Genomic DNA, 15627 nt, shown 5'->3' with positions numbered 1-15627 from the left:
TGTTGTGCATGAAAAGTAAGACTAAATTCTTATTTTACATTTTCTTACTGCTTTCTTGTGTTGGCGCATGCAGCACAGCTTAATGAATGCAATGAACTCTGTATATGCTGGTATATGATTATTCAGACCGACCTCTGCACAAGCAGCTATAGTGGCCTGGTACATCTTTAATTCTGTGTGTGTGTGTGTGTGTGTGTGTGTGTGTGTGTGTGTGTGTGTGTGCACTGTGTGATGATGTCAGATCTTCCTTTCACTCTGTATTCTGCTGACTCAGAGCTAATGGAGCTGCAGGAAATTTGAACTCATTAATTCAAACTAAAGCTTCAGTAATGTAATAAGTCAAATGGATAAAGAGTGTCAACAATACACACGTTAAACCTCTTTTATTGCTATCATTCATATTCATACACCAAATAAACATGCATAGTGTTACTATTTATTTACAACAGTTAAGCAAACTGATGCCTATATTTACGTGGTTCTACAGTATATACTGTAAATACATTTCACATGAAGATGTCCTAGGAACTGTGCGGTTGGTAGCCAACATCACCTTGAGGCATTATTTGACATGTCCCACGACAGGGAAAAAAGGGCAGTCCAGTGGTCACCATTTTCCATTTTTCTGTTGCCCAGTGTTGCTGAAAAGTTGCTCCAAATATGTCCTGGCAATGTTGCCCATAATATTCTGTTTCATACCTTTGTTTCCACAATGTATCCCCACCTTGCTTGGAAATTTCTACCCATCCACAACGCTGTCCATTCACAGCAACCCAGCACTGATACTGTTGGTGCAGCCATGGAGCCATAGGACAACTGATACTCTTGAGCCTTGTGTATGGGTAAAGTTCATCATTGGGTGATGAAACGTTCTATTTGCATCCACACGGATGGGAAAGCTTGAATGTTTGCTCTTGTGATTCTTTGGCTCCATATTGGCATTCATTTCTTGTACTATACACTGAGAAGATAACTATCAAAACTACGGCCGTGGTGCTATTTTGTATAAAACCTGACAGTCTGTGTTTTATCGCATTAACCATTTCAATGGATCAGTGCTCACCGACTTGTGAGGGTGCACGCAGCTCAGTCGGAGGCAAACGAACACTGTCACTTATCGCTCATCCTTTTGAAGAATAAGGTTCAAATAACTTAAAGTGAGAGCTGAAGGTTGGCCATCCTGCACTTCTGGCCCCTGATGAGTGCTCAAATCAAGTTGCATCCTTAACAATCACAGATACAGATGCAATCCTCTGGCCTCAGCTGAGCATTCATGATGTTTCTTCTCCATCATATTAAACCAAAACAAAATTAAGCAGAGCAGAGGAAACAAAAACTACACTTAACCATGCAGGAAGAACAGAAGCAAAAGTAAATCCTACTTTTCTATTATCATCAGGCAAGGGGAGCAATCAAAAAGTCTGGTAGTTGATGACATAGTCAAAAATAGATTAAAACATGAGAGGCAATGCAATAAAAATATGAACAGAAACAGTCTAAAAGGCAATTAAATATAAACAGATACAGACAAGTTAGCTTGCATTATGTTTAATACACACTGAATGGTAGTTCTTAAAAATGGAATGTAATGACTGGGAGTATGTCACAGCAATATTGAATACGGCAATAAATAAGCATGCATCTCTGTTGTTAAACTAAACCCAGTTTTCTATCTGAAATGTGAAGTGTCATCATCGTCTGCTCATTGACAGCATGCTGTTTCAGAATGACCCTATGAATAAGAAACATAATATTAACATTTGAGAATGCACTTAAAATCTCCTAGTTGAGGAACTAAAGGGAAAAATAGTAAAATCAGATTGGAATCTTTGGTTCTTTGGTTCACATCACTGGTTGCAAACATACTGTATCACCTGAACTGAAACACTAAATACTCACACAAGATGACGACAGCCAAGAAAACCGGGGAGAGAAGTGATACCTCAAGCATAGCATAACCAGGTGTTTTTCCATTTGGATAATGCACAGAAGATAACACCCTGTTGAAATATTTTGGCAATTGCATTCATGTTTAAATCACTCTACAATGTCTAACACATCTAGGTCTGACGACTGCTTTATGTTTTACAAAATCATAGTGAGAAACATTACCAGCAACACCACCAAGAGTGCTGCATGTCATTATTACCGTCTAGGTGTTGCTGTCGTTTATTCATACCATTATATTACATTACAACAGCCCAGTTAGAATGGAAACCCAAAATGTTTAATATTAAATGTGAAGTGAAATTTATGAATAAATCAATAAATTGTGAAACAATTTAATAAATTATTAACTCATCCCATTGCTATCTTTTTACAATAACTGCTTTAAAGGGGATATTTCTAGCAAACTAGCCAACTAGCTAACACTGCTAAAACAGACTGCTCAGTTAGATGCCGCGTGAATAACCCGATCTTACAATCTGTCCTAGCTACTTGGCTGGCTAGGCAGGTAGCATGACATAGCATTGTTTAACCAAAATAAAAGGACAGGTTAGCTCCCGTGTCTTTGAACTGTTTATTTTCAGCAGCAGCTTGTTGGTTGATTTAGAATTACTTTGACATTGTCACGACTCAAGCTAACAGGAGCTAGCCGGTCAAAATTTGCCAATGTTAGCAGTTGTTGAGCCCTGCTAAGCAAGGTGTAGCATTATGAAATGAAAAAGTGACATGAAATTTGAAAAAAGCATAACTGGGGGGAAACAATAATGCCCTTGTGAAATAAAAACAAGAATTTGAAAAGTGACTTCTAAAATGAAGACAAAATCCATAAAAGAAGATTTACCGAAAACAAAAATGAAATCAAATTGTATATTATATAATATATATGAAGATAATTTGATGAATTCTCTCAAAATGTATTTCTATATTTCACACACATTTATTTATGATTATTTATTTCACCATGTCAGTCATTTCATTTATTATTTAACATTTTGTAGCTTCATAGGCTGCCTTACTTGTCAAACTGTAGAACAGATTTGTGTGATGACAAGTGCCATAATACTATTCATGGTGGCTAGATTTCGTGAATACAACTGAAGGGATCAAAGGCCACTACATTTATAATGTCAATGAAAGGAGTAAATGCAGACAGCACTGCTCTGTGAAGTAAAAATATCTCATTGAAGGACACAAAAGAAGAGAAAGATTTCAGCTGCAAGGGGAAAGGATCATCCTTGAGAGACTGATTTATAGTTTTTAAAACAATCTCCTTGTTCAGTTCATCTTTCCAGCTCCCTCCTCTCTCTTTTTCATCTGTCTTCTCCCATCCATTATTTTCTTATTTCCCTCTAAATGTTGTACCCACATGCAGAAATGGAAAATGAGATTGTAGCGTATCAATGATCAATCCATCACAACAGAGAATCAAAGTAGAACAGGCATTTGCTGTCCCTCTGCAATGCTAGCAAATTCTGTCATAAAGCCTGAAATTATAGCTCCATCTTCTATGAATCAGACAACAACAGCCTGCGAGGTGATGCACTTCAAATGAATATGCTACAGCAAAAAATATGCAGACTGGCCACTTTTTTCTTTGTATGCAAGGTTCGTTTCATCTCAAGGTCTATCAGAATTGATCACATCTCACGCACTCAATGTCAGGTCTGCCTATTGTTTTTAAAAAAACCAACTCAAGTACACATTAAAATCTAAAAACGGAGCTGTAATCATAAGCAATACTTTTCCCAAAAACAACCCTATATGAGTATGCTACTTCGCTCATGAATTGAGATGTATAAATTTTACACACTCATCTCAAAACACACCTAAGTAACACTTACTGTCCATACATACAGTAAAATACACCTCTTGTCTTCGTACACTGTCTGTCTCACACTCTCTGGGACACATGCTGTACTCGGGTGAATGCTAAAAGTACAGATAATATATCCAGTAGAGCAGGTTAACCATGACAAAAGAGAGGGGGAAAGTGACTCTGGAGTAGTTGTCTATGTGGTGGGGGTTCTCCACATGACAGCAAAATATGGAGTTGGAAATTTTGCGGAGGACGGCCAAAGCAGTGAGGCACCAGTTGGTGGGCTCCGGGGGTGATGCCTCGGGTTTAGGCTCACTGCCTGAGGGGCTGGACGGGCTGACAGTGAGTTCTAGGGAGGGGGAAGCTGGGGTAGGAGTTACGGCAGGCTCCTTGCGTCTCTTGGCCCTGTTGGAGTGACTGGAGATGGTGTTGATTATGCCATTCCTTTCATCGTCGAAGTCGTACATGTGATGGCCGTACTGCAGGAGAGCGAGATCCAAAGAAAGAATTTTGAATGGAAACAATAACATGACAAATCTAAACCTGAGAGCATGTAGCACTTTTTCAACTCACCCCAAAGTGCTCATGATGATGACGATAATGACGGTGATGATGACGATGACCACATCAATGAAGACAAAGACTATGACCACAACAATTGCATTGACTGCAACAATTAACCACAACACAGTATATCCAGGAGGGTCTCACCATGAGCATGTGTGCATCGGCGTGAGTGAGGGTGCAGAAGTGGGCAACAGCGTACTCAATGAGCGCTCCAAAGATAAAGCTGAAGCAGATGCCCAAGTAAACATCAATGGCCTTAATAAAGCAGTTGGCATTGGGTAGTGATGTCCGGGCTCCCATCATCAGAGTGGTCATGGTCAGTACTGTGGTCACTCCTGGCACAAGAAACACAGGGGTGAACTCTGGATTCATTCATTCAATCATTAAAGACTCTTAATGGGTATATCCTCAGCTTCATATGAGTCACAGAGTGCTACATGAACAGCTTGTTCAGCTCCTTGTAAGGCCTTACTGTTGCAGTGACGTTCCTCAGTATCTGAGGGGATACCTGGAATTTCCTCAACTATCTAAGGTGAAAGAGTCTCTCCCTTGCCTTTCTCACCACTGAGTCAGTATGCTCTGCCCCGGTCAGACCCTTGTTGATGTGGACACAGAGGTGCTTGAAGCTGTCCACACTCTTCACCAAAGGCCCATTGATATTAAGGGGGGTATAGTAGTTTCCTTGCTCCTTTGTCTTACTGACGTTCAGGAGTAAGTTGCTTGCTGATGTTGTGTGAGTACAACAAGAGGCTCAAAATGTAGCCCTTGGGTGCTCTGGTTTTAAGGATAAGAGTGGCGGAAGTGTGTCCACCCAGTGTTACCATCTGGGGTCTACCTGGGGTCTCAGGAAGTCAAAGATCCACACAAACAGTGAGGTATTTAATCCCAAAGATATGAAACCAAATTCCAGGGGCTTCACACCTGTGGACAACCAGCCTATAAATTGTTCAGTGAACAGTATATTTGCTGTATGGCAAATGTTTCAACAGTGCTCACATTTGGTAAAATTAGGAAAAATATCACCAAATGCAACTACAGCTAATTAATATGTCAGACTCTTAAACTGTATTGAGGAATTTTGATACAGGCAATATTAGTTAAATAGGGCAAATTCATTGCTGGGTTTTGGTCTTTTGATGGCATTTCTTAACTTTGATAACAACACAAGAAACAAGCAAAGGCAATCGAGATGATCTGCACTGACACCTCCGTTGTGCCACGTCGTGGAAAATCTTGCAGTTTTGTTTCTTTTAAGAACTTTGTATTCTCAGAGCCCCCTGCAGTAGTGGTGGATCTAATTCAATGCAACACATCTATGTTTTGATGTTCCCACTTGATAACGCCACTGTCCCAGATGCTCTCTTGAACCCCCAGCCCTGTATAATCAAAGCCAAAGTGACATTTGTGCTCACTGAAGTAGAGTAAAAGTCTCTTATATCTGTGTAATAGTAAACAAGTCCTGTTGACTGATTAAAAAAAATCTCTATCTCATAACAACAGTACACAGCACCTAAAATGACACACAATACCAAGATATGATTTCTGACATTTGCTCACATTTTCACATTTGAATTAAAAAAGATTGCTTTGCCTCATACCTATACAAATACGCGCTGGGACAGAGGACAGGGAGATCCAGAACGAAACCCATGAGAGGACAACAAGCAGGCTGGAGGGGACGTAAGTCTCCAGGATGAAGTACAGAATGCTCCTCTTCAACTCAAAGTGGAAGACCAGCTTCGGGTAATTGCCTTCGAGAAGAGGAACAAAAGACTGTCGGTGTATTTGATAGAAGGAAGCGTGGTATTGATCAGAAATCTGACCCCTAAGACCTCACCAGTTTCATAAACGGCCTCTGACACAGATGTGTAGTGGTCCTCTACTGTGTACTGAGCCAGCTGTAGAGAGTCTAAACCGCTGACGGACTCATTTCCTCTAGTCCAGTAGAACATGACATCATTGATGTTGTACCCCCCTGTAGGAAAAAAAAGAGATGAAAATTAATTTGTTTGGAAGATTACAGAAAATAAGTTAAAGCTGAATTAAGTATGTGTAATGTTCCACTCATAGAGAATTACCACCCAATTCTTTAGTTCCCCTCAGGTTTATGCACGGCCAGTTTATGCTGGACTGTCTTTGCTAAATTATTGTTTTGGTTTTATGGCCTGCAACTTTACTGCTACTGTTTGGTTCAGACTAACTCTCATTAACCTTGTTTCTAGTTGCAGCAGGCAACGGTTCTCAGCAAAGAAAAGCTCTGATAACCCCACTGTACACTACCCAGCACCTAGCAGTAGACAGTTAGTGAAGGCTTATGCTGTTACATGTCTGTTCAGTGTGTAATTGTATAATGGAAAGTGCTAACGTGTTCACTATAAAACTTTATATGGTGGTGATATGTCATTATCATGGAGTAGATAAAACACATAGCTCATTACATTTTCTTCTCATGGAAGACTTTCAGTGTTTGTGCAAGTGGAAATATGAGTACATTAGACATTAGCCTAGAAAGCTAATACCTAATTATTGTGGCGTGGTAATGATGATGATGATGATGATGATGATGATCGTGATGACGATACAGAAACAGTACATTAGTAGTTTTTACTGAACTCCAAAGTTGCCATGGAGGGAACAGCTGGGAATGATAATTGCTCCAGCTATGCTGAAGTCTGATCCTCTTATGGTTGAGTTGTTTGGGATTGCAATCCATAGTGGGTGGTAAATTCCCTCTGATGCTAAATATCAGCGCCTGAGAAACATTTAGCAAGAACCAAAGGGAATGTGAAAACACTTTTGTAAAGCTAGTTTAAGACGGTATCTTACCCCTGAGATGCAAATGGATAAGGTCTAAACAGTCCAACACTCAGGTAAGGCTGCCATTAAAGCAGCACATGAATCAGACATAAGATATAACTACAACAACCTGACTTTCAAAGACAATGTTAATGTTTCATGTGTGTAATTACAGTCACAGTGGAAACAATATTCTCCCATTATTCACTCTAACACAGTTTGACACAGAGATCCAACAGGAACTACTAATGGGAATGCATTTGTGGTGTTCATTCACTTCTTCATAGGGGGTAGCAAGAAAGTCCTGATGAAGATCTTAGCTCTTTCCTTGTACCATAACAGACTAATCATGCATATCACACTGGCCACTAGAGAGCCTTGATAACCCAAATAAAACTTGGAATAAGAGGGCATGCAAAATTAATATGGTCAAAGATGTCATGGCAAAGTGTGGTAGTGCTTCTGATAGCACCTTGTTACGATACAATAACATCAATTAATAAAAATGACGTGACTCATATTTGCTGAGGACAAAAAGGCCTCTTTGGTGTATTTTTCTAATTTATCTGCAGAGGGAGCAAGAGAATAAGAAAAGTAAGAGGAAGTGCAGATGGCTGAAGCTGTGATGCACCTCTGTAGTATGTTGCACATGCTCATTAATTTGGTTTTCCGCTCCCCGTTTAAACCCATGTAGAGTTATGTGTTATTGACCAGTGTGAGCGGTGATGCTGGGAGCATAGTACCCTAATGAAGGGCAGTGGTGATGTAAATGCTCACAGGTCCTGTAAATTCACTGTTTTCTCTGTCATTGTAATTATCTTTCAAAAAGCACTCATTATTTTCCTGACCTAAAGCCCTGACATTACTGTACAAGCTAGAGACACAAATGGGTAGTGACATGCTGGGCAACATCATGGAAACAGCAACATTCAACCTTCCAGTGCCCCAGTTACCCCTTGAAAACAAGTGGCCACATCCACAATCAAAGAGTTTTTAAAAGGGTCACCACTAAATGAAATTAAAGCTAAGCTCACAAAAAAAACAGTGCCTATCTTCAGACTCTTTCTGCTGTCAGAAAGCACTAAATATTTTACCGCAATCCCGATCTAAATACCCCGCACCCTCCCACAACGTCGCACTCTTTAAACCTTCCTCCTGTGTAAAGGATCCACTTTTGGCACAGCATTAAAAGAAATAAATCCTTGAATATACATCTTCATAAAGAGACAGAGCAAAAGGGAGATAGAGATTGAGGGAGAGAAGGAAAGGAGAGACAGGCAGAGAGAAAACAGCAGAGATAGAGCAGCAGGATGAGAGAGAGATGTATGAGAGGGTGGAAAAGAGACAGAGAAAGATGCAGATATTTAGCCTGGAATTATTGAAGCAGTGGAGGAAGGATCCATCATCCTCTCAGTTACCTAACTTTAACCTCCAGATGTCTTTTTGTCTGCTAAGTGGGGCTGGAGCTGCCGTTAAATGTTTTATTTGGCACTGAGGTCCTGGTGGGCTTCTGGCAGGGATCAGACTTAGCTTAGCCTGGCTGACTGTCATTTAATAGCATGGAGCAAAAGCGAGCTGGAAAGCAAAGGAGGCAGATGAGCAAGGGAGGGTGAGAGAGGAGTGGGGGGACTGTTTCTTCCCTCCATCTTTTGCAAAGCCAAAAAAATCCATCTTGTCATTTTATTTAATCTTAATAACAATTTGTTTTAATTCTAAACATACTGCCACCACATTTCCCTTGGAACCATTTAAAGTGTGTCGAAATTAGGCAAATCACACCTAGTATTTCAGGAAAGTGCTGACAAATTTCACAACTCTTAACAAGTGAACAATGTTCTAAGCCTACTGGCAGAGGTTTGCATTCTTGGGATATTAATATGAGTTTAAAGGATTTGGAAAATTAGGTGGGCTTGGTATCAGCGACAGGACCGACACTAAAGGGCTTGTGGGAAAATGACTGCTCTAAAAAGCATATCAGGATCAGTAGAGGACTAGTTTGACATTTTGGAAATACACAGAGGTTGATATCACTCTTATGTCTGTGCATTAAAGGTGCTCTGTGGACTTTTGTTGTAAACAAACAAAAGTTATGTGACCATAGGTTTGGTTTCTCACCAAAACACATTACATGTACTCTTGATAGTCAACATGCTGTGTGCATTTCCCTCCTCAGAACACATTTGCAATGCCAGTTTTTGGATTATGCAAATATGAAATCATGCAGTGTTTACATCCACGTTTGTTTGCTACCACTTTTATTTTTCCCTGTGTTTCGTTTGCGCCTTACTATGATTCTTTGAATGTTACTGCCACCAGCTGCCGCACGTGTGCATGTGCACCCACATGTGTGACAAACAGAATGGGGGCCAACTCATAAAAATAATTCTCCATACTGCTACCCTACAGGGTACCTTTAGCTATGGCACTAGAGCCAGGAAATGATTATCTTAGCTTAGCAAAAAGCCTGGAAGCAGGGGAAACAGCCAGTCTGGTCCTGTGCCAGCACCTCTAAAGTTCACTGATTAACATGTTGCATCTTCTTTGTTTTATGTGTACAGAAATCTGACTCTTGATCTTCCTGTGGTCATCCTGTGGTTTGCCTCAACAGACACAAGATACAACATGTTACTGAGTGAGATTCAAGGTGTTAGCTAATGGTCTTCTGCCGCTAGCTTCGTACTCAACAGACATAAGAGCGGTATTGATCTCCTCATCTAACAAGAAGGTAACTGTACACAAATTTCAAAAACAGAATCACTTTCCAGCGTCATCTTTGTTTTCATAACAGTCATTTATGAGACAACATACACAGAAGAAAAGCCCATCCTGACCGGAATTGCCCTGCAATTTCTGTCTGCGGTGTGACATAAGCATGTGTGCACACACACGCAGGCACAGACACACACACCAGCAGTTTAGAAGATGAGAGAAAGTGATCTGTTTGATCCTTTGGTTTGATGAGATTCATTTGACATCCCGCCCACCCACCAACTCTCTGCCACAGCTTCAAGCTGCACAGTTCAGGTTTTCTTTATTAAGTGTGAAGTGTCCTTACAGCTCTCCAGTTGTAGTGTGCAGGTCTGCTTGTCCATGGGATATTTGGTCAGATCCATGTTGCAAGCAACGGTGGTGGTAATCCTAAAAAAAACAAAAATGTTGTTACTGTTGGGTAATAACAGTAAACGTTACTTTCCAGATCCTAGCACAGTGGTTGCAACTCATACTGCATGTTTGTTCAAACAAACAATAAGAGCAGATTCATTCCCCTGTTGTCTGCTTGAAGTTGTGCTGATGAAAGGAGTCAGCAGGCTTGGTTTTTGGTGTGAAAGAAATTTATGAATTGAGCCCTCTGTGGCACATGGAGATGGCTGGTAAAGGATGGCATCTCTGCTTTGAATTGCTGCCATGCTGTAAATCTGGGCCAGAATGTATGAAAGCCTCTCACATTATAAATTTGGTCTTAGGAGCTTAAGAATGATGCAATTTTGGTTTTAGAATTAAGAATAAATCCCATGCATAAATGTTCCTTAGTGTTGCTCACGTGTGGTGTGAAATAAAAGAATTCTGGTGAGTTTGAAGTCGAATAAAAAGCAGATATAACAAATGAGAAAGATTACAATTAAACACCACAGATGAGAATTACTTAAATGGCTACTGCAGTATATCTGTCTTAAACTCATCTTTAGAATGTGTTTTAATAAACTCCCAAATTGCATATATTCAACATAACTGTGGGGAATCTTCTTTTAGCTTTCCTCTTGCAAGCATCAATATTTGAGTCAATGCTCAATGCAACTAATGATAGGCAGTCTGAATCATGACAGGGTGTTTATGAAGTCTGGTGATTGATGGGATGCAGCCATGACACATCATCTCTGGAGGCCTTCTGTTGGCTATTGATATAACTGTTGTCCATATTCACAGCACTCAGGAGTCACTGCACTCAGCACTTGAGAGTCTCACTTATTTTGCCAAAGTTACTTTGAGTTTTTTTTTTGGGGGGGCGCAAAATGCTATTTTTTACAAAAATCTTGTGACTCATCAGTGGAAGTTAAGGACTGTTTGTAACCACACATTTCATACACACCGGCTCTGATGTAGAGTCATAGTGAAAGGGACCCAGATTCTGCTGTTGCACACTGACTTATAAATGGGTAAATGGAGTTGGGCCCAGCCTGCCATGCACCTTGACTGTTAGAACAAAGCCTGCCTCAGATAGGCAACTCGAGGCTTTACTGGACTGAAATTTGGATTTCTTACGTCTTTATATTTTCCATCACAAATATGCACTGCGCCCTCCTAAACCATAAAAGCAGCGTGCAGTAATTCTAATTGAATGTCCCCTCATTACTGCACAAGCTTTAGCTCCAATCACCTCAGTGCTTTCTCGTGTATTCCCCCCGGCACAGCATTGAAACATTTACCACAGCTGTCCTTTTCCTTCAACACCTCACATTTCTTACTCCACTCTGTCCATCTTCACAGCCACAATTCCCTGAAGTGGCAAACTCTCTCCTGACTATCGTTTCTGGCTTGTTTGACTCCCACTAGTCCTGCTCTCTGACTGTGAAGCGCTACCCTCCTCCACATTTCCTCTGTCAGGGTAAAGCCCAGAAACTGTGCAATCCTGTGTATGGAGGCAAAGGCCCATGAAGACTATGACAAACGCACACACTCACACTCACACACACACACACACACACACAAACACAAATTCAGAAAAACAAATTAACAAATGCACATAACAATGATAAATCTAATAAATAAATATAATCTCTAGAGACACGATTAACTGTGATGCCAGACTGACCCTAAGCTTGACTTCCCAATCCAATAACATGACACCCACGTACAGCATAGCTCCAAAGTTGCCATTAGAACAGTGGGAAGGACTCCGATTTTTCTATTTCATTGTGCAGTCAGAACATGTGTAGTCACGACAAAAGTGTATGCATAAAAAAGAAGTTCAGCACCACTGAGATCAAGGCTAGAAAGCATTGAGTGAGTGGAGTCAAATCAGGACCAGGGACAGCTCTTATACAATCCATAGACAGGCTGAGGTTAAAGCATGTGACATAAAAACAGTAGGATGTGTAAATCCCATCATCACAGGCTTAAGGGAGCTGAACAAATTCACTTGCTGGATCATCTATAACCTTTCTATCTTTAACCTGTCTGCTTGGCCCAGTATCTAATCAAAAAGCCAAGGCACATTTCAGAAGCTTTCCAAGAGCTTGTCAGATGTTAAGCTCTTGCACACAGAGCAATAACTGCTGAGAAGATGCTAACGGGAATTGTGTTGCTTTGATAGCCCACAGCTCTTTCTATTGACAGATCACATGCTCCTGTACTCATACAATCCAATACCCAAGTAATAGAATTGACACAAGTCCCTGCTTTGCAATTGCATTATCTTAAATTCAACCCACTTCCTCCCCTAACCAATTTCTTCCATTCCCTGGCCTACTTTTCATTGTCTCTTGGAGCAAAAAACCCCCACAACAAGCAATAATCCAGCAGGCTTGTTCGTTATCCCACCTCAGCGCGTAAAGGACGGTCCCATTGGGGAAGATGCGGATCAGCCTGTTCTCCACAGTGATGTCATGGAGGAAAGACTTCTTGGAGTCCACGATAAAGGTGTCAGGGACCCAGAGCAGCTCCACTAGCCGCCCGTCAAGGCTCAGGCTCTTGTTGCCCTCAAACACCAAGCGCTCATCCGTCCAGCGCTGACGGAGGAATATGGTGGCGGTGTAGTCCTGCAGGATTGGGGCTCAAAGGTCACAATAGAGCTAATGGACTATTTTAACAAGCATGTCAATAATATGCTGACAAACAAGTGAGGTTTTGCAAACCAAGCTCCTCCTGTGTGCTTGCATTTCATTAGTCAGCTTGTGGCTTTTTTTTGCATTGTTAGTTATTGATGGTTTCAGGTCCCTAAGCCCATCTGTGCCTGAAGCAACAGTAATCCTCAGCATTGCTTTAAGTCAGCATATCTGCTCTGATTTTTAGGACACTGAACATATTTTGTACAGGACATCCATTCTAAAAGTCCTGATGTTACATCATGTGTAGCTACATAATCAGTTTTTTTTGTAGTGTGGCAACAAGATGTGAGTGCAATATGCTAGCCTAACATATTTAATCCCTACAAAAATGAACCGTATCAGTCCCAGTGGAATGCCAACAATCTGCCCACTGTTCAATGAACTGACTCGTGCATCTTGCTGTCAATCAGCATGTCAATAGTAAGATTACATATGAGCAAAATGAGTTACCATGCTTTGTTGTAATCCCTCCTTTCGTGCTGTTATGGAGATCAAGTTTGGTTGTGACCTGTGCCATTAAATGATTATACAGCTGCAAACGTTCCTTATTGACTAATCTAATAGTTGTTTGGTCTGTAAAATGTCAGAAAACATTGAAAAAGGCCTGTCACGGTTCCTCAGAATTCACTTAAGTAAGTATCTCCAAATTGTATGGCACAAAGACAGCAGTCACATCTAAATAACTGGATATGTGATTATCTAACCACAAATTGGTTCACTGACTCATTTCAGCTCTGATTGATTATGACCCTTTTGCAAATTATTTGCGAGGTAGGTATTGACCCTTGACCCCTATGAAGGGTTTCGACTTGTGTAAAAGATTTAAGTTGACCTTTGGTGTTCCACTTGACCAAGTTCGTCCTGTGTTATTGACTGCGATGCTGTTGTAATGCCTGCATATAGCTATATTAAGTGCCAGCTACACCAAAAACCTTACTGATTACTTTAATTATGTTTCTGCATTGAGCTTTCTCTCCTCCAGAATTTTAATACATTTGTCAATGGATTTTTCAAAGAAAACACTGACTGCAAGTATTACCATCAAATGTGTCATCATTTTCATTTTTAAGCAGCCATGGTCACACAATCACAGACCTGTGGCTGCCAACATGTAACCAAATGCTACACTTAGTTACTTACAATACGTAGTTTGGGGATTGCTGCTGAATAACAGCGATCAGTGCAGCATAATAATATTGTCTTACCATGTTGATCTCTGAGATGGTGTCAATGCTGGCAATGTCCAGGCTCATACCCACTGTTACAGGACCATCTAGAGACAAAGAGGAAACCCATGAACCTCTGGATGTGTCACCTATTGTATGTTTACACGGTGTACAATTCCCATCATTTGAACATACCAATGCTGTCCTGTGTGTCTGTGAGTGTTAATGCATACATGTGGCTAAATTATATGACATAACAGGGTATACTGAGGAGGCATATGGATATAAGATTGTATAATAGAGCATAGTGTTGTATAATAAAAGGTTATTGAAGGACAGCATATTTAAAAACCACATCAACAGATGCAGTCTGTCGAGTCTGAACCTCCTTGAGGGAGTTAGCTATCCCTGATTCACCATCAAAGAGGGTCATTTGCTGCTCTCCTATGTTTCCTCTTCCCATTCTCCTTTTCTCTGATTTATCAATCTTCATTTCATTGAGGGATTAATGAGCCTGTTGTCATACTGCAGACACTGCAGATGTGACTTTGTGTGTGCCTACTTTAGGTCTGCGGGCGAAGACCTGCATTAACATAAAACATTTCCAAAAATTCAAAAGACTTTTAAAATGATGATATTTGGCTGATGGTTTCACAGAGTCAGATGAGAAGATCCATATGACTCTCACCTCTGCACTGTAAATATGAAGATACCAGCAGCAGTCAGTTAGCTTAATATAAAGACTGGAAACAGGGGGAAAGAGCTAGCCTAGCTGTCCAGAGGTAACAAAATTTGCCTACTAGCACCTCTAAAGCTCGCTAATTAACATACATCTCATTTGTTTAAGCTGTACAACAACTGAAGAGTAAAAACAAAACAGCTGGCAGCTGGATTTTGTAACCTTTGGAAAGAGCCAAGCTAGCTGTTTCCCTCTGCTTCCACTCTTTATGCAATACTAATTGTCTGCTGGCTGGCCCTTTATAATTAGTCTCCAAGCATATTGACTGGTATTAATCTTCTCATCTAACTCTCAACAAGAAAGCTAATAAGTGTATTAATCAAAAGGTCAAACTAATCCTTTAGGGTTACTTGAGCATTAGAAATAATGATTAAGTTTTGAGTGAGCAGGAGCAAGCACTGAGAAAACCCACTGGCTGCGCCTGGGGCTGTCTGGCCAGAGGATGACATTGACGAGCAGTGAAACCCTGCACCTAGCACTAAAATGTTGAAAATATCTTAACTTATACTGTATTTGTGGCTCAGAAATGCAATGAAAACACAAAGCACAATATTGGAGAGTAGTGCATGATGACAACATTACAGGTGTCACATATTTTGTGCAGAATTTCTGGTTGTTTTTTCCCTAAAGGCTTACGGATTGAATGAAATCAATGGAAGTTTTCACAATGCTAGTGATGCTAATACATGTGTGGGTGTGTGAAAATGTCTGTTTTTACCAGTGCTTTTACCATCACTGTGTGCCAAACTTGTGTTCCTAGGCGTGGGGACT

The 15627-nt window shown here is 40.6% G+C and overlaps 1 protein-coding gene across 2 annotated transcripts in view; it reads right to left on the bottom strand.

Moving 5' to 3' along the window:
• Positions 1 to 368: 368 nt before the first annotated feature.
• Positions 369 to 15627, bottom strand: part of LOC143328056 (gamma-aminobutyric acid receptor subunit pi) — a 46988-nt gene continuing 31729 nt past the window's right edge. For both annotated transcript variants that reach the window (XM_076742967.1, XM_076742966.1), the window contains 7 exons: positions 14157 to 14224; positions 12665 to 12882; positions 10182 to 10264; positions 6168 to 6305; positions 5929 to 6081; positions 4475 to 4665; positions 369 to 4242 (listed from right to left, as the gene is read on the bottom strand). In XM_076742967.1, the coding sequence (XP_076599082.1) occupies positions 3877 to 4242; positions 4475 to 4665; positions 5929 to 6081; positions 6168 to 6305; positions 10182 to 10264; positions 12665 to 12882; positions 14157 to 14224 (1217 nt within the window). In that variant the 3' untranslated portion in view covers positions 369 to 3876. The remainder of the gene's footprint in view (positions 4243 to 4474; positions 4666 to 5928; positions 6082 to 6167; positions 6306 to 10181; positions 10265 to 12664; positions 12883 to 14156; positions 14225 to 15627) is intronic.

The sequence above is a fragment of the Chaetodon auriga genome, chromosome 11, assembly GCF_051107435.1.
Source record: "Chaetodon auriga isolate fChaAug3 chromosome 11, fChaAug3.hap1, whole genome shotgun sequence".
NCBI classification, from domain to species: Eukaryota; Metazoa; Chordata; class Actinopteri; order Chaetodontiformes; family Chaetodontidae; genus Chaetodon; species Chaetodon auriga.
The sequence above is the reverse complement of the archived record's forward strand: the minus strand, read 5'-3'. Positions and strand labels throughout refer to the sequence as shown.